Below are 19,895 nucleotides of genomic sequence, written 5' to 3'. Positions count from 1 at the left end.
TACAAAAGTTGTAATTTTCCCTAATTTTCAGGTTAGCCTGAGATTAGTGACCCCTCGTCCTGCTTTTGGTGCAAAATTTTAACCCATTACCATCTTCCATTCTCATAAATTTAAACAACTGAACCATGACCCTCTCCCCCCTTTTCTCCTGGCTATACGTATGAGGCCTTTTAAGTCTAGTATCATTATCTAAATCTGAAACAGCAAACTATTGTATGCTGTAAAAATTGTATTTTGAATTAAAGAGAGTGAACTATAAAACTGTAGAAGAGATAACCAAGTATAATGTGTACATACATTATTTTGCTGGTCTAAAAAAGATGTTATTTCCCTAACTTGTTATGCTGTATGTGCATCTAAATGGCTGCCCAGATTAAGCAAAGTTGGATTTTATAATTATCCAGACTAATGAGGTTTTACTTTACTTCCATTTTCCTTTTAAAAAAAAGGAAAAAAAAAATGTGTATTTATTATTTCAGCTCCAGTTCCCCAGGCTAAGCAATTGGATTTGTTCGCAAATGATGAAGACAGTGAAGATGATATCTTTAATACACTAATGAAGACCAAGAAGCCCACTTCAAAAGGAAGCAATGTAATGTTTTTTTTTTAAACTAAATAATGTGTTTGTTTTTTTTTGAATAAATTATGTTTTCATATGGTTTCCTACCTACACTTCTGACAGCACCAAGGCTTGATGTTTTATTTTGAGATTTTATGTGAGCATAAAAAAAAAAAAAAAATGAATGAATAAAACTTTAAGTTAATTTATAAAGTCTTACAATATTTAGGTATTTTGTCTTCTATTTTAAAATTAATTATTTGAGTTCGGTTTAGTAGCTCTTACAGAAACCAGCAGTCCTTTTATGTTTGAATTACTCCTTTGAGAATTTATCTTTTTTACATATTGTTACTTTTATCACAAATTGTTTTAAAGGAAAAAAAAATAAGTGAAAAGCGTTCTTTGTTTCTCACTAAATTTTAATTTTGGCTTTAATTGTCTGTTGGTTTATTTATTTAAAGAGCGGCATTAAAGGTAAGAGCCAAACTTAGATACAACAACAGTATATGTTTATTTTAAACCAAAAGCATTTTAACTATTTGGAAAGAACAATACATGCTGTGTACAGTTATATCTTATATTAATAGCTTGTATAGAAAAATACTCTGCAAAAGTCGATCGGTACTTTAGATTTTAAATCTTAACAATTGTTTTTGTTTTGATATAAATAAAAATTTGCATTCACTCATGGTTTCATTACAAATCTAGTAACATGAAGTTTAAATACAAATATAGTAGCATGCTTCAATTTTCTTTAAAACATAATTAAGTACAATTGAAGGGCTCGGGGCCAGAATGTGATATGCCACATGATGTTAATTTTTCTGGAGCCAATTTCAAACTTATAAAAAAAATATTTGTAGAATTTTTTAAAGTTATTATACATTCCATATTCTGTAATACAGTTATATCGCGCTTTTCGGGGGACAAAGAAAAAGAACGATATATCCAAAAGTGCGGAGATCATTAAAAATAGTTATGAGTCCAATACACAAGTAAATTAGCATTTGTTCTTTTTGACATGATTTTCTAATCGTTTCGATGTAGTTCACGAATGTACTATCACACCTATTAAAATTTAAACAGGATTGAAATTTAAGTAAATTTTCACCATCAGAAAGTTAAAAACATCAAATGGCGAATGAAGACGATCTTTTTGAGCCACGGCGAGATAAGAGTGAGCATTCCAATACCTCTCTTATTCCCAATAGACTTTCTAATCTGTTTGACTTGCTGTTGGGAGGATGCGAAAAGTAAAAGTAACCACATTGTTTACAGGAAACTCTTTTGCCTGTCCAGATCATTCTTCCTTTCTTTGATGCAAATCCCAGTTTGTGCAACCAATCACAAATCTTTTCTCTACTAAAAGAAGGGTGTATGTTCTCTTCTACATGGGCAAGTATGACACCTGCTTGATGTCTCTCACTCATCGTGAAGGAAATGTATCAGTACAAAAGAAGATGTCAAGTAGTTTACAGACTATCTTAAACTGAAATATACTGCACGGGTACGTGCATTTAGATGACAGGAATTGTTGCTGCGTTTCCAGCGAATTCAGAATAGCTTCCGTTTTTTGTTCATTGGACAACATAAAGAAGAAAGAGACCTTCTCTGAGCAATACCACATGTTTTCAGAAATGGTTTCAAACTTAAAGCAAAGTTTTTTTTTTCTTATTTTAGGCTTTAATATTTCGGGATACAGAAGAAAAGAGCAATATGTCTGAATGAGCGATATAACATGACGCTATATAACGACGGGCTACTGTACTAAAACCAGATATGTTTTTCTCCTAATGACATAATCCATTGTCACGTTCATTTCAATTTCAGTTGTGAGAAACAATCATTTTGATCCAAAAGTCACTCCTTGTGGCTTGTCACATTTCTGCTCCGAGTCCTTCAATTTAGTTAATAAATATTTTGTGTATCATGCATTAATATTGCATGCTTTTTAGGACAAGTTTTTCTTTTTTGAAAATGTGTAGTAGCTTCTTTCCAGCTTGAACTTGGTTGAATGCTTCCCAAAACAACTTTCATTACGATGTATAAATCAGTTCTGTTAAAATTTCAGTTGTGCTTATAACAAGAACACACACTAAGCTTCATTTTGTATTTCTTTCATGAAAGGATAATTTTCGCATGTGAAATTTTGGCAACATATGTGTTTTAGGCTGGGAGTCAAGACTTATCTGAAAAAGCAGAGAGTTCATCCACTCCTTCATCTGCACCATCAACCAAGCCATCTGGGAATGCTTTTGACTTTGCAACAGGAGATAGCAATGCTGATTCATTGTTTGGAGATGAATCTGATGCTGATGATTTGTTTACGAAGAAAAAGCAAGCGTGAGTAAACACTTATATTTTTTGTTTCAACTTAATGAATAATAATTATATTTGCATTTTCAGTAACTTGTCATGTCTGTTTCTTTTTAACTTACTTTTTTATTTATGTTTTCATTAGGAAAAAATTTGATTTTGATGCTTTTGAAGATGATGATGATTTGTTTGGAATAACTAGCAATAAAACTGCAAAAAAACCTGAGGTAACTTATATTGTTTCTAATTAAAAATAGGTGCTCAAACTGAAATTAAACTTTCAATGTTCTACCATAGGTTTAATATTTTTTTTTTCCTCAGAATGTTTTTAAAATACCATCTTTCAGTAAAATTAATTTTCCGTAATTTTGCATACGGTATAATGTTAATTGGACTTGAACTTGATTTTGTACCTTTAAACCTTTTTGAAACACAAGAATGATTTTTCCTCTCTCTGATGTCAAGCAATGCGTCTTACATATATCTTTCTATAGCAATAATTTACAACAATAAATAGGGCCCCAAAACCTTGCTTTTGGGGGATTTGAAAATTGCTAGTGTAGCTTCTTTAGTGTTACCACTGATGTGTTTTATTTTTAAATCTTCACCATTAATAATTTAATAAGAATGATAAAATCATGATATAGTCCCAGATTCAGATTTTTCTCTGCGAGATTCCTTTTGAAAACAATTCTTGCAGTCTCACACTGTACTGAGAACTTTGTTCCTCGATATTGCATATACTGGAGCTTAAACACTCTTTTAGTTTGTAGTTTAATTTTTTGACCATACTTATTGAATCCACAACTGATGATCTCTGGATTTAACCTTTCAACTTTTTCTATTAATTGCTGCTTGTATTTTCCTTCTCCTCATTATTATTATTATTATTATTATTTTTTTGAAAAAGTTTAAAACTTGTTATTTGGCTTGTATACTTTATATATATATATATATATATATATATATATATATATATATATATATATATATATATATATATATATATATATATATATATATATATATATATATATATATATATATATATATATATATATATATATATAAAGAGTAAAAAACTAATAACAATAAGAGCACAAAAAGGGAGGGGCGGAATTCCAACTGTCAGAAACAAAGGAGAAGCTGCTTTGAGATGGATCTCATTAGCATTGGAAGTCTGAAAGTATCAAGTTCCAGATCATCAAAGTAACACTAAATGGGTAGTTAGGTCAATGCACTAAAAGTTCCAAGAATATATACTTTGAAGAGGCAGCCAAATTTAGAAAAGACAAAAAAATCAGGGAGAGAATGTAATGGATACATCAATGTCTGGTGTAGAGACAATTAATATCCACAAAACCAAAGAAAAATGCCAAAAAAAATAGTTTACAATTTTTAAAAAAATAAACACTCTGCATATTCATTACAAAGGGGATGAATGGGGGGTTTCGTCCTTTTTGCTTCATCCAAATGGATAAAGGTAGCAAAGCTTCCTCTCCGAGAAAAAACACTTGTAAAGATCCAGGCAAAAAACCAATCGGTGTCCAGTCATCTTTAAAACATACACTAGACCAAAGAAGAAAAATCGAGTGAAATAAACCATTAACTTGCAGATAAACCATTAACTCTCTAAACTATAGAACACATCCAGTAGCTACCATAAAATGGTTAAAAATTAACCAATTTATCCAGTATCTTATGCGCCCACCTCGGGCAGCTATGCAGGCCTCAATCCATTGAGGCATGCTGTCTATGAAATGGTTGATGGTTTCTTGGGGTAATCTTAGCCAAGCCACATCCACTGCGCTGCACAGATCATTAATGGTCTGTTCCAGTGGTCCTCGGTTCTTGTCACATCCAATGAGATCCCACAGGTTCCAAATGGGATTCAGATCTAAAGAAGCTGCCAGCCAGAGGAGGATGTTAATTTCTGATCAGGCTGTTACAAGTTTGCTTTGTGACATGGGGCCTGGCATTATCTTGCAGTAATACCGTGTTGGGTACATCCAAAATAAGGAGAAGCAGCAAACCAACAGGCTGCACAACTTGTGTGACACCACAGTCCACTATCAAATTGCTCTCAATGTGACACACAGTTGTTGCCATAGGTGTCCTGTGATCAAACATTATGTCACTCCAAACCATGATGCTCGGTGCAATTATGTGCGTGACTACTAGCCATGGGTTACCATTGGCTGCTCAACATGACTAGATGCCTAGCATGATGTCAGGGTTATTGTTCACGGATCTCATTTCTGTCTATAGCGAAATGACCACCAATTGACGAATATGGTGGCGAACTAGAGAATGCTACGAGCCAGCCCATCTCGCCAAGTGTCACTCTAGCCCTGGCCTGGGCATCATGGCTTGGGGAGCATAAAGTTTGATCTTGGAGTGCCCCTTGCAGACTTTGGCACCAGTTTGATAGTGAACCACTACTCCCCATAAATTGTGGGTTCTGTTGTTCAGCTCTTGCTTCAAGTTGCACCCAACACTGTATGGCAATGCCAGGCCACATGTACTGCGAACTCCAAATTAAATTTTTTCCCCTGGCCAGCAGTCTCTCCAGATCTGAATCCCATCAAGCACCTGTAGAATCTGATTGAATCCAACATGAACCAAGGACTACTGGCACAAATCATTAAAGATCTGAACACAACAGTGGATGTTATTTGACTGAGGTTACCTCAAGAAACCACCAATGAACTCATTGAAATCATGCCTCACCGGATTGAGGCCTGCTCAAGGTGGACACAATATTTACTGAATAAACTGCTAATTTTTTAATTATTTTTGTCTGTTTTTAACAATTTGCATATCTATCTCATCACTATCACTCTGACAGTTTCAATACGCTATGCATTCCTTCTTGGTTTTGCGATTTCACTTTTAAGGAGTGTATTCATCTGGAAAGCTAGTTATAATGAGAGTCATTTCAAAATTTTCAATGAGTTGTAAAAGTTTTCAGCTTTTATTGAGTAGAAGAAGAAAATTGTTATAAATTAAACAACCTTGAACCAATGAATTAACAATTGGACAAAATATCACTTTGAGTTTATAGAATTCAAATGTTTGTGATTTGTTTGCAGGTCAAGAAGCCAAGCAAACCTACAGAAAAGAAGTTATCATTATTTAGTGACAGTGATTCTTTTGATGAAGTAATGTTTTTTTTCAATACATATTTACATTTTCTTAAACATCTGTAGTTTTATTATGGTCTTTGAAAACCAAAAAAAAAAAAATAAATATCAGAGCTAAAAAAGTTGTATGACTTTTACATCACAACAAAGGTCTGCTGGGGAAAAAATTAATAAATAAAGATTATAAATAAATGAAAAGAAACTAAGTAACGTAACTAACGCTAAGCTAAGTAAAATGAAACTTCCTAAAGAAAATATAAGTGAATTTATGGATTTTTTTGGTTATCTGTAACAAATTTTTTTTCCCGGGACACGAAGAAAACCAGCCGGGACACCAGAATTTCACCTGAAAATCGGGACGTCTGGCTAGCCTAGACATAGACAGCATCAAAAGGTCTTCATACAAGTGGAAATACTGCCTTTATTTGAACAGTCAGAATTTTCTCCTGTTTTTTTTTTTTTTTTTTTTGTATAACAAGCTGAAAGTTTCTCCTTAGGACCAAGGTTGGTCAAACAGACCTTACATGTATATATAATAGTATGCTAGGAATGACAATTTATCTTAACCCATAACAGGGGAAGTGAAAAAGTAAGACATAACAGAGGACAAGAGGTCTCTAAGGACCAGGGCTAGAAAAATCTTTAAGTTTTTACCTGCCCTCCCGCGCATGTTTGTCTAAAAAATACATTCCCGAATAAAGTTTTTACAAGCCCATTTTTTTTTTGTATAATGATAAAAAGTATTTAAATTTTCATATATCATTAATCAAAGAATTAATTTAACAATTTCCTACCTGAATCAAGAATTATTTCAATATAAAACATTACAAAAAGTTTAAATAAATAGTGCATAAAAGTTCATCATTAAAATTACCAATACTTAATTAAAGTAAAAGTACCTGGACGACCGAGCCTCGCTCGGCTTTAAAAGAATTATTTTTTGTCAACTCGTGTTTTTCTAAGGTTCGATACTTTTTAAATATACTTGAAAAACATCACGTTAACGAAATATTAAGGTTCTCGATGTTTCCGAGAAACGAGAGATATACATGTAAACACTTCTCAGCATTATAATCATTTCAGCTATAAGAAGCCTACTACTGAATATTGGCCTCCTCTCCCCCACAGTCATCCACCTAGAGAAGCTCGGAGCTGGTTGCGTATAAATATTTAACGCACGGTATTGCCAAAAAAGTAGTTTCTAAGACCAAACGTGGCGACAATAAATATGAAAAAAATGATTGAAAATGCGCCGCTACCTTCTTATAATACTAAAGTACCAAACAAAGAAGATTCTGAATGCAATTAAATCAACATTTTGCTTTAAACTATCTGTTAGGGGATGCTGGGGTAATAAGAGACAAAAATAAAATAAAATAAAATAAAATGTATACTAATATTCCAAAAAACTTGAAACAACTATCTCATATTAACTGCATTAAGTGGACTTCTTGATTTTTAGGCGATTATTTAACTTAAATATTTTGGTTTAAAAAATGTTCAAAAATTTCAATAAATTCTTGTTAAATAACCCCATGTGGGGTAATAAGAGATGAAGGCTGCCACTCTTCAAATATAGCAAGGTAAAATCCTGTGTAGTAATGTGGGACATCTGCAAGCAATTCTGAATCTGCCAATATTTTAAAATATTTGATATTTATATCCGTTACAAAAATGTTTTTTTTTTCTTCAAAAATTAATGTTTACAAATGTGTTTGTGAAATTCATTTCTTATAGTTCTAGGTCCTAAATAACATAATATTAGACTTAATGATAGTTCTAATTGATGAACATAACCTTAGGGATCGATCAAAAACATCAATCTAATTTAAAGTGACCAGAAAATATTTTAAAACTTCTCTGAAGTATAGTCGAAAATATGTAACAAACGTGTCCTTAAAGTATGTGTTATTCGAGTTTTTTTCTAGTCCCTAAGTATAAATGAACTTAGGCTATTTATTATCTAATGAAGCAGTAGTAATTAATTAGTAACTTACAGACATTCTATGCAAAAAATCATACATTTATAACATCTAAATATGGTCTACTCTGATGAGTATAGCTGATTTTAGATTTAGGCTATGTTGAAAAAAAAAACTATTTTATGAACTTGCGAAACTTAGACTAACCATCAAACTCATCGTATTTTACCTAAAACAAATTTGTTAGTATGGGATATAAGAGACTGGCCCACAACCTGTAAATAAAGGAGACTTTCAAGATTTCAAAAAATGGTACTGGTCAGAAGTTTACACATTAATAACTTCCTAACTCTTCACCTACAAAATATCGCCAACTTTTAAGGTAAGATCAATGTGAAGGTTTTTTTCATTGCATGAAAAAAATTCAAAACATGTTAGAAACTTTTAAATAAGTGTATTGTAGTAAAGTATACATATGGTTCTTTATATTACATATTTTTAAAGTTGTCTAAGAATTTTTTTTTTGTGATTTTTTGACTGCGTCTCTTATTACCCCGGCCTCCCCTACATTTTGTTTCCACTGTAAAAAGACTTTGAACTTGTAGCCAATTTTACTGTGAGTAAATCGGTTTTTAACCCAAACTTCCTTACATATTATGTCGCGATTCACAATTTTATCCCAAACGAGATTTTTATTTGGAATAAGTATTTTTAGTGTAGTTAGTCACTTTACGACAGAAAATGTTACATACAGTATGCTATCCATAAAAACCGATAATCCACAAGCCACTCCAACAAATTATAACAACAAAATATAAACAGTCTCTAGACATATGTTTTTCGAAATAAAATTTAGATGCGTGATTTAAAAAACATATAAAACTATTTGAAGTGTAAAAAAGAATATACGTAAGTAATTAAAAAGAAGACGGTCAAGCAATAGTTTTGCTTTAAAAAAAAAGCCTTACATTGACTTACATAGTGTTTTTGAATTTGTTTTTGGCCAAGTGTGATTGAAATGAGCCAAAGTGGCTAATATCAGCCAAGCCTGGCAACCCTAAGCAAGTTTAAAATTTTAAAGCGAGAAGAGACAAATTTTCATTGTTATGGTTGCAAATCGTCTGCCTGATGCGTCAATTCAGTTTACTTAAGGCTTAACTTAATTAGACTTTATATTAAAAGACTGTTTTTTTGTAAAAAATCGCGTTTTTACAGAAAAAACACTGATGTAGATGAACTTAGAATGCAAAACTAAAATTAAATCCAAAATTTCATCCAAATCATTAGAGCTGTTTCCCACAAGAATTGCTCATTTAAAGATATAAGATAATATAAAACTATTTGAAGTGTAAAAAAGAATATACGTAAGTAATTAAAATAAAATAGGACGGTCAAGTAATAGTTTTGCTTAAAAAAAGTCTTACATTGACTTACATAGTGTTTTTGAATTTGTTTTTAGCCAAGTGTGATTGAAATGAGCCAAAGTGTCTAATATCAGCTGAGCCTGGCAACCCTAAGCAAGTTTAAAATTTTAAAGCTAGAAGAGACAAGTTTTCATTGTTATGGTTGCAAATCGTCTGCCTGATGCGTCAATTCAGTTTACTTCAAGGCTTAACTTAATTAGACTTTATATTAAAAAACTGTTTCTTGTAAGAAATCGCGTTTTTACAGAAAAAACACTGATGTAGATAATGCAAAACTACAATTAAATCCAAAATTTCATCCAAATCGTTAGAGCCGTTTCCGAGATAAGAAATATATATATACCCACAAGAATTGCTCGTTTAAAGATATAAGATAATTACGTACCCATGTCCAGCCGGGCATGTAAAAGTAAAATATTCATGCAAAATCAGAATTTTTACATGCCCCGGGCATGTCGGGCATTATAATTTTCGAGCCCTGCTAAGACCGCTATATTAAAAAAAAAATTTTTTTAATCGTGTAATTAAGATACATTCCTGTAATTTCCCACAGATGTTTTTTGAACTTTTATTAGCACAGGGAAAAAATATTTTTGAATTTTAAATCGAAATATACCTTTTCCGAGGAAGTTTTGCTAGAGTCTCAAGATTTTTCTAGAAAATCATATGCTGCAGTAAATAGCTAAGTACTCATAATAAAAATGAATCTATTAATCATTAATGATTTCATTTTAGTTCTTTAATTTATACACAACATTTTAGAACCAGAAAATTGATTATATCACGCGATATTCAACCAATCTTGTAATTTCAATCCAAGTTAAAAAAACATTCCAATTCCTAGTTAGTTATTTCTACTGCTTAAGATTCGCTGTTGTTCTTATGTAATGTGTGTCAAGTTTCTACTTTTCCTCAAATTTTTACTACAACATTACAAAAATGTTTTTAACTTTCAAAATTTGAGTATAGATTTTTTAACTGTATTTTTTTTTTTTTTGGTTCGTGGGCTCGTCAGTGCTGTGGGCACCCCTGCATTGCATGTAGGTAGGTCCAGGCCTAGATAAGCACTAGTGTCTGCTGATGATATTGGTAGCAAAACTTTTGCAGCCTTTTTGAAAATTAGCCCTTCTCTTCATGAGACTTGTCTAAGAAAATGGTTTTGAAGATAGCTCATTACAGTTATTACTGATATTTTCCTCAAACTAATCTTCTTTGTTTTCTTGCAGACAAATACTCAAAGTAAGCCTTTTGCTAATAAACCTATATCACTGTTTGAAGATAGTGATTCCTTTGAACCATCTAGTCAGAGTAAACAGCCTTCAACTAAAACTGTATCATTATTTGAAGACAATAATGTTAAGGTAAGTTCTGTGGTGCAAAACACTGTTTTAAATGTGATCCTTCGTAGTTTTATTTCAAATTTCTACTAGAGTTTTAATTGTGCCTATTTTAGGAATTTATACAAGTATATACAAGTTTTTTTTATTAATTTATTTTTTTTCAAGTCATGATAGCAAAAAAAAAAAAAAAAAAAAAAATTTAAAAGTAATGCAATAATATGTTGTAGCATAGAAAATTCATGTGCTATAACCATTTTGTGTTTGGGGGGAGGGGAGAGATACATGCCCCAATATATTTTTTTATTCTAAAAATAATGCAAAAGTAACGTAAGTTGGTTTCAAACCACCTTTTCTTTTGGCGAGTCCCCCAATCATGAAACATCTTTTTAATATCCTGTCATAGGATTGATTCAAGTTAACTCTTTAACCCACTCCATGCTCAGCCAGAAACCCCTTAACGCGCATGCCGCAGATAACGAACGGAGTAGCTTTTTGCTACGTTGTAATAGCGCTTTTCTCCCTATTTTGCTCTCGGGATTTTAATGTTGTTTTTGCTGTTCAGCTTGCATTCGAAAATCGCTTCACTTTATTAGTTTTTTGGCACTAAATTAAATAGTGCAATAAAATACAAGGTTGCTAATATGTGCTGAAATATTCATTAAATTTACACAGTACATAACGGGAAAATAATAAACAATAGAGGATAGGACGAAAAGCAATTATTTTTATAACACTAATTATTTTATTGATTTATTTTTCTTTTTGCTTTTATCTCAGTATATCATTCTTTTCTTTTTATACACTTAAGAAATCAAAACTCTTAAATGTAAGATGATATACCTTTCAAAAGGGCTTAACAAAACATTCTTCAAACAATTGTCTGATTGATCCAACCTGTGAGCAAGGGGAGCATTTGAATGGACAAAAACGCTTTAACTGTGGGAATGATTTTCTAAGCGGATAAAAAGTATTCTTCGGTGCCTTTTGATACATTGTGACCCTTCAAAACGACCAATAAACACAGAGACATCTCTGCTTTTCGGTTCTTTTACCGTAATTGCGATGACTTTTAAATCCCTTCTGAGTGTCCAGATATCAGTTGCTCAAGCGTGGGAAGTATTTTAAAGATAAATGACTACAAAAGATCAAAACTTGCGGCTAATCCCCTATTTCCCTAAAGGATACTTTTGTGCATGCAACTAAAAGCCCCCAGCTGAGAGAGGAATAACAGAGACTGCCTGGGCGGATTCCCTAAGGAGATGTCCCCCTTGGTGTCTTGCGGTCAACCCTTCCACATTATTTTCTTACAACAAAACAGTTTGAATCAGAAAGGAATTTCAAAGCAAGCTTTACTGCTTGTATTTGAGAACATGTCTTCAGAAGAAAAAAAAAGAAAATCTTGCTTGAAATCGAGTCGGATTGTTTTTCTTATTTTAAAACATATTTGGATAAATTTTAGTTAGTTTCATAGGATTATTTACTAATTAAGGCAACTTGATTATTGAAAAGAAACCAAATATTTTATTTTTATTTTTAAAATCTCATAAAAGAAGGTGCAGTTAAAACATTTTAGCTATTTTAAAACAGTAAATAAAATCTGAAAAAGAAAGGGAGAAAAGGAATGTTTCGTTTCGTATGAGTAAAACGAAAAGAACAAGATATTTTATTTCATTTTTACTGTAGTACATATTTTATGTTTTGCAGGGTCAACTATTACATATAATCAATGCGGTCGTCATAATTTTTGTTTGCGAAATTAAAAATATTCAAAACTGTATCACTAAAAACCCATCAAAGAATGCCGTGAATATAAAAAGTTAAAATTTAAGTTTGAAATTATCACGATTTAAAAATAAATAAATAATAAAAAATAATAATAGTATACAAATAAATAAAAAGCGTAGTAAACACATTATAATTTAAAAAAAACATACTCGTACAAAATTAATATGTGTAAGATAATTTTTAAAAAATGTTGTGTAAAATAAATTATAAAATTTGAGGATTTTGAACAATTTAGTGAAGGTTGCTTGTGTAAGAAGGTGGATTTTTAATAACAAGAAAAAAAAAATTCTGTTTATTTGCTTTATTCAGGCATAGAAATATTGTTAAATGTGTAAGGAAATATTTTCACACTTCATTAGGAGTTCAAATGATAGAATGCTAAGAAACAAAGCTTCCACGAAAAGATAAAAATATAATGCCTGATTATTTGAAGCATTATACGTGTCCCATACATCACAGGAGTACTTGAAAGATTAATATCTTAGTAAAATAAAATAAATTACAACAAGTTTCGTGAAATACTATAAGTTACGTCCCTTTTGTCTAAGGAAAAGAGCTTGATTACCGCTCCCCTAAATGCACCAGAACCCAACAGAGAAACGCAATAACAGGGTTCTGCCCCTGGAAGGATCGCCGACACATATTCGGCCGAGGCAAAAACTGCTAGAAACGCCGTGACGACACAGGTTCGTCGAAGGCAGTTAGGGACCATTTTCTTGCGACGAGCCTGAATCGGCCGGGGCAGTATTAACACAAACTGCGCGGCCGATCCTGTATCGGCCGGGGCAAAGAATGGGTTAATTATATCTATTTTTTTATTATCATAGAAAAAGTGCAACATTTCTTCCTGTTAAATATTTTGTTGATTGAAAATTGTCCTCCACTTTAAGAATGAGCCAAAATTTCTTAATCAATTCTTGCTATGTTTTCATTTAGCATTTTGTAAGTTTCTTTAAATAATTTCAATTCTGTGATTTCTGACATCATCATGTCATGTAATTAGTTCATAATTATCTTCAAAGCTAGTAAATGTTGCTTGGGCCAGATCAAAGGGGGGCAAACTGGGACTCTTGCCCTGGTCAGCAACCTCTTCAGGGCAGCAAATTCCCATTATTTCTTTATGTTTTATTTCTTTTTTGAAACTCGATGTAAAAACATGAAGGAAGAGGGCTGATGATAGCAGTTTCAAGTTTTTGTCCAGGCTTGGAAGCATCATAGATCTGGCACAGCATGTTGCACTTTTTTGAAATTTAAAAATTCATTGATTTATATTAGCAGTATTTTTTTCTCAAAGATTTTTTCAGCTTTTATTTAGACAAAATTATCATGAACAACTTGAAATTATTTAGCTGCATTCTATTAAAAAGCTTTTAAAGAACTGTACTTATTGTTCTTTCAAACATGATCAGAAACATGAGTAAAATAAAAAATCAACTACAATAAAGTGAGAATTATCAAGAAAAAAGTTGTTTTAAGCATTGTTTTGCCATTTTGCTCATATTTTTGCATGCAGAATTTATCATTTTTCATTCATGATTAGAAACAGGCGTAACCCTTTCCCCACGATTGATGGGAATTAATTTTCTTCTAAATTTTGCTTTTCCCATTTTCACCACTTGCTTAGAAATGATTTGTAAACAAACAAGTAAATTTGCTTTTGCACAAGCTCTAAATTTTAATCAAACTCTTAAGAATTGAGAGTATTAAATAAATTTGGAAACTAGATATAGCTGTTTCCAAAGATCTAGTGAAACTATTTTTTATCATAGTATGGGGCTATATTTTTCAAAGGTAGTTGCTTTTTACTAGACTAGAAAACTAATGTCCTTCAGCCTTAATTGTAGTTTATGTAACAACTTCACATTTCAAACATGTATTACTCAATCAAAAAATCAGATTTTAGATTTGTCTGTTGCTTTCTGTGATTACAAGCACTTTTGAAAGAAAAATTGCTAAATTAAAAATTTATATTTCAGCAATCTACAGATGACGTCAAAAAACCAATGCCTTCAAAACAAGCAAAGAAAGTTAAAAGCTCATTTTTTGAAGATAGTGGGAGTGATCAGGTGAGAAAATATTTAAATGATAATATGAATGTAATGGGCATTTTATTTCCCACATTAACTGATGTATTTCTGAACAAGTGACAATACTTTCAATAGCATAGCACTTTCACAATTTAGAATTATGAAAACATGTGAGAAAAGATATGTGTGATTATTAAAACACAAGATTTTTTTAAAACTTATAGTCTTTTAGTTTTAATTTATTTAATACTTTTTTTATTAGAAAAATAAAATTAGACTTTTTTAGGATGTAAAATGTATACTGTTATGTAACTTAATAGTTTTGTTATTGCTAAGAAAAAGGTTAGGTTGAATAATTTACTTTATTTATTTAAAGCATTAATTTGTTTTTCAGTTAATCATTACTTTTTTTACTGTAAGTACTATGTAATTACTGTAAGTACATTTACTATGTTTTTTGGAATCTATATCTGCTTCTTTATGGTTATAGGAAACTATATCAGCTCCTAAGTCAGTGCTAACAAATGTAACCTCAAAAGTGCCACAGAAAAGCTTATTTGATGATGATGATGAGGAGGATGTCAATATATTTAGCCAAGTAATTAATTTACTTTATCTATACTTGGTTTCAAGAAAAAGTCTATGTAGTGAAAAAAGTTTCTGATCATCTAGCAATGTATTTAGCTGCATATTTACTGAGCTGAATGCTTTCATTGTACCATGATTTTCTTCATTTCATTTTAGCTTTCTATGATGAGTGAATAGCATACAAGCCATACGCTCAGCCATATTATAAAATATGCAAAGATGCCCACATGTAGAGATCATGGCATAGGCTGGGCTGTTGAAAGTTTTAGATTAGTGTGTTTTAGAAGATCTTCTCCATTTTAGGAGGGCTCTCGTTCTTTGGTGGCAGGGTCGGCATGGGGCTATGTCAGTCTAGTCGGAATCTAGGGGTCCAGCCTTTGGGGTGCTCAGCTCGGAATAGGAGTTCAGTGTTTTGTGGGAGAGGGTAGCTTGGTGAATAAACTGGCACTCCCTTGACACTCAGCGCCCTGTTGGGTGGTTTTCAGCAATGTTTTAGGGTAGTGCGCCATCACTGTGGGAGGGGAGGGGGGGTGTCATCTCTGCAGGGGTCGAAGTAGTCCTATATATCCTATAATTCCTATATTTTCAAAAAAAGCATCAAAATTGTCCTATATTTCCTATATTTTTCAAAAATGTCTTATATTTCCTATATTCCCGTTTTATACCATATATATCTTTTAAAAAGAACGGTAAATAAACTTTCTGACATCGGATTTTTCGCTGAAAGTACGTGCCCAAACGAATTTCAAATTAAAAAACTCAACTGACTAAATTCTGCAACAGGCATCTTCTCTCATTAGCTACAGCAATGTGACGTCACTCTATAGTGGGTGGAGTTTTGAGTACTAATGCTGAAGTTGGTTTTAGAATTTTGCATTGGGGGGGGGGGGCAACAGCCGTTTGTTTTGTTTTCCATCATGGTTTTTGTTGGTATATTTTTGTGTTCAGTGCATTTTCTGATCGGAATGTTCTAATTTTCTTTTTGCAATCTTTTCTTTTTGTGGAATTTTGGGATCGTGGAATAATTAGTTCCTTATGATGTTAAAACGTAGTTTGTTGTAATAAGTAGAATTATAATGGCGAAATCGCATCGCTTAACAACATTTCGTGTGGAGTTGTTGAACCAGGAGGACATTAATTCTACAAATTTTGGTGCATGGTGCACTAAAGGAAAAGATGATTTTATCGCTTTTTGTCATTTTTGCAACTGTTCAGTGCCAGGGTTGGCTTTCTGCCGGCAGAAACTAGTTTTTGCCATGCCAGTGGCAGAAACTGGTTATAACCGGTAAAAACCGGCAGGAACTGGCAAAAACTTAAGTGTCTTTAATAACTCAAGTAATTAGTAAATGATATTTGTTTAAGTCAACTAAAAAATTAAACATGATTTCATCATTTAAAAAAATAAAATCCATTGCTAGTGCCCTTGATTTAGTTCAGAAAGGGAACTTTTCAATTGCAGAGGCTCGTAGTATTTGGATTAATTTATCAAAGGATAAAAAATCATACGGGGGTGCTTAGGAAAGAGGAGGGACATACAGAATTAAACGGGCATTACTGATTTAAATTTGCTTACTTATATGCTTCCTCTAAATTGTTTGTGATTGAAATTATCATGTCATGTGCTTCAAGAAGAAAGTGCCAGAATTTTACTTGCCTAGAATTTTGTACCTAATGTCACAGCTTTGCAAAACAAATTGGCTCCATTACTCAAAACGTATTTTTCTAGTCAAATTTTTACCACAACCCCCAGTTTCCAGTTATGCAATATATAAAAGTTTCACAAACATTGCTTGCTCCTTGATGCATTGTCTGCTAGCTCTTCTGTTTCAAGAATATTCTAAAATTTCTCATTTGTGCATATTAAATTGAGAACCTGTTTAGATTTTTGAAACCATCTTTTCAAAGAGACAATTTCAGGGTCCCAACAATGTAATATTTGATTTTGAATTGGGATAATTTTGTAATAAAATTACAGTGCTTCGGTTAACAATTAATTATTTTATCCATGCATTTTCTGTTGTATATCAAGAATTAAATTTTCATTTTGCGAGTTTTTGCCAGTTTCTGCCGCAAACGTGGCAGAAAGTGGTTTTTGCCGTGCCGGTTTTAACTGGTTTCTACCGGTGGTTTTAACCGCCTCGGCAGAAACTTGCCAACCCTGTTCAGTGCCCATAAGCAATAGTGGATTTTCGCAATTGAGGCAGCATGCTAAAACATTCAAGCATAAAGAAAACTCTGAAAAACGTCAGAAGGATCCTTCTCAATCTCTGTTTGTTCTTAATGCAAATGGTAAAGGGTTCAGTTTAGATATAAAACCTAAGAGCAGTGGAATTAGTACTTGGGTCATGAGTGAGGAAAAAAAAATAAAAATTTTCTTTCTTCAAATTTTCTTTAGTTATTTAGTCTATAAAGTACACTTTTTTCAAAAATTATTCTTTCAACTACAGGAAAGTCATTATAGATGTAAAATATTTTGTTTGAGGTTTTTTTCAACAAAATCATTGATAAAAGTAACTGAATAATATATGATATGTATTATTTCTTTTTTCATAGCAAAATTATTCATATGTGTCGTATATTTGTCCTATATTTTTTGTGGAAAATGTCCTGTATGTGACAAGTCGGTCACTTCTACCCCTGCCTCTGAAATACGGATAATGTTCAGCTTGATTTTTTCATGAAGTTTAGAAAAACTTTTCCTTAAAACATGGCATATCCTATTTTAAAGTTACATGTCTATTACCCTTATTACTTTGTTTTGATTTCTTCTATAACCAAAATATGCAATGAGGTAATGGATTGAGGAAATTTTTCGAGTTTTGACATATTTACTTGTTGTAAGGTAACATGTGATTATTTTTGGAAAATCCCTGTCTCTATATGAGCAATTTTTTGTGGCTGCTGTGATCAAAATATAATAAATAGAATCTATTGAAGTTTGGTACACTTATGTACCCCTTGTGCTTTTTAGTTTTTGAGATCAATCTCTTCAAGGAGTAGTGGTACAATCATGTTTTACACCTTTATGTATGATTGCTATTATTTAAGAAGCAATAGGAGGTACTAAAATTGGCATACAGGTGGACCTTAATAGAAGTAGATGCTGGTTCATTTTAAAGTCAATTGCTCCAAACAGAGTGGCTCGATCAAACTTCTTAAGGTTGACTGGTACATCTTGGGAAGGAATGTGAAGATTTACCCAGGATTTACATTGTACTCATGTGAACCTCAACAGAAACAGGTGCTGATTTGATTTAGGTGCCAATCCTTCCAAGGGGGAAGGGAGCCAGCGTCAAATCCCCCCCCCCCCATTTTATATGAACTACTGCCACAAATCATTTCAATTCGGTTGCCATTTTTTATCAATTTGGAATTTTTCTCAAATTGTGACAGCCTGGCTTCTTTTATTTGTACATCAGGATGTTACCAAGATACCAAAGTTTAATATTTGTGACAGTACATAGATATAGAGTCATATGAAACATATTGAAGCAAATTTTGCAACAGCTAATATCATAAAGTTGTGATGACCATCATACTGAAAACCCAAACCAAAGTCTGTGGCACAACAGCCCATGGGGACCAAGGCCTACTTTGCCCATCTGAGTTTTCTTTACAGAGGACTCTGGGGTTCAAGAGCAGATGTGCCGGTAGGTGGTCAGCCGAACGTGAACCCTCAGCCCAAGCACATTTGGTACTCATTTTAGCAACCCACTGAAGGGATGAATGGCCGAATAAACTGCCTAACCCAGGAATCAAAACAGGGTCTGCAGCAAAGGCAGCACATAGCGCTGTCACTGGTCTTGGCCACATCATTCTAGTTTTTGCAATTATCTTTCAATCATTATAATTTTTTACTTTCATAGTTAATGCTTTAAAAAATAAATCATTCAGACTGCATGAAGTATTAAACTCTGTAAACTGTTCCTTTTAGATTAGCAAAAAACCTACTTCAAAGGATACTGTGCCTGTAGAAAAGAAGCAGGAAGATTCAAAGAAACTTACATCGGTCACAAAAAAACCCATTGATTCCATTTTTGATGAATCATTAAAGGTCTGTGTCTAACTGTAATCATCCCTTTAGTTTTATCAAAATTGATAGTTTTCAAAATCATCAATAACTTATTTTTTTTTTTTTTCCAGACAAATGTCAAGCCCACAAGTTCAAATGAAGTGCCTAAATCCGGTGATGTAGGACTGTTTGGTAATGTACCAGTTGAGGTAATTTTCTTAATAAGTTAGGGAAACAAAGTGTAGTGCAATTTAATTTTTTGTTTATATTTGTATTTGCTCAAGACATCCATTTGACTATTGTTGTTTTGCTTTCATTGTGAATGAATAGAAAGCATGTTCTCATGTATCCATCATTACTCCCCTACATAAATCAAATGATTAAATGTGTTTGACTGTAAGATCTCTTTTCACCAATCTATTCTTGCCTCGTCAGTAAGCATCTCTTCTTTAAAATTCAGCCTCTCTCAATATTTCCATCAAAAATCCACCTCATTTGTACTTCTTGCACTGAAGTAAGTATTCCTAGCTTACTTCAAGCTAGCTTTCTTGAAGTTAACTTCAAGTTGTAGTTGGCATTGGCAGTTAACAATGAGAAAGTCATTTTTTTTATTTGTTTTTTTTTTCTGTGTGTCAACTAAGAGTATGTTTATAGATTTCCATGAAAGATCAAAATCAGAGAATTTTGACTTTCACCAGTGCTTCACCAGAAATATTCGATCTTTTTCTAATGTTTTTGCTTGATACATTATTGCTCATGAAAGTGTTCCATTCATTACC

General features: G+C 32.4%; 1 protein-coding gene across 2 annotated transcripts in view; it reads left to right on the top strand.

The window, feature by feature from the left end:
- Positions 1-19,895, top strand: part of LOC129229946 (WASH complex subunit 2-like) — a 65,381-nt gene that overhangs the window by 26,967 nt on the left and 18,519 nt on the right. For both annotated transcript variants that reach the window (XM_054864330.1, XM_054864328.1), the window contains exons 12-20: positions 480-592; positions 2,730-2,902; positions 3,021-3,102; positions 5,968-6,036; positions 10,591-10,725; positions 14,466-14,555; positions 15,007-15,114; positions 19,039-19,158; positions 19,248-19,325. In XM_054864330.1, the coding sequence (XP_054720305.1) occupies positions 480-592; positions 2,730-2,902; positions 3,021-3,102; positions 5,968-6,036; positions 10,591-10,725; positions 14,466-14,555; positions 15,007-15,114; positions 19,039-19,158; positions 19,248-19,325 (968 nt within the window). The remainder of the gene's footprint in view (positions 1-479; positions 593-2,729; positions 2,903-3,020; positions 3,103-5,967; positions 6,037-10,590; positions 10,726-14,465; positions 14,556-15,006; positions 15,115-19,038; positions 19,159-19,247; positions 19,326-19,895) is intronic.

Source organism: Uloborus diversus, chromosome 9, assembly GCF_026930045.1.
Source record: "Uloborus diversus isolate 005 chromosome 9, Udiv.v.3.1, whole genome shotgun sequence".
NCBI classification, from domain to species: domain Eukaryota; kingdom Metazoa; phylum Arthropoda; class Arachnida; order Araneae; family Uloboridae; genus Uloborus; species Uloborus diversus.
This window is presented reverse-complemented; position numbering and strand designations above follow the sequence as displayed.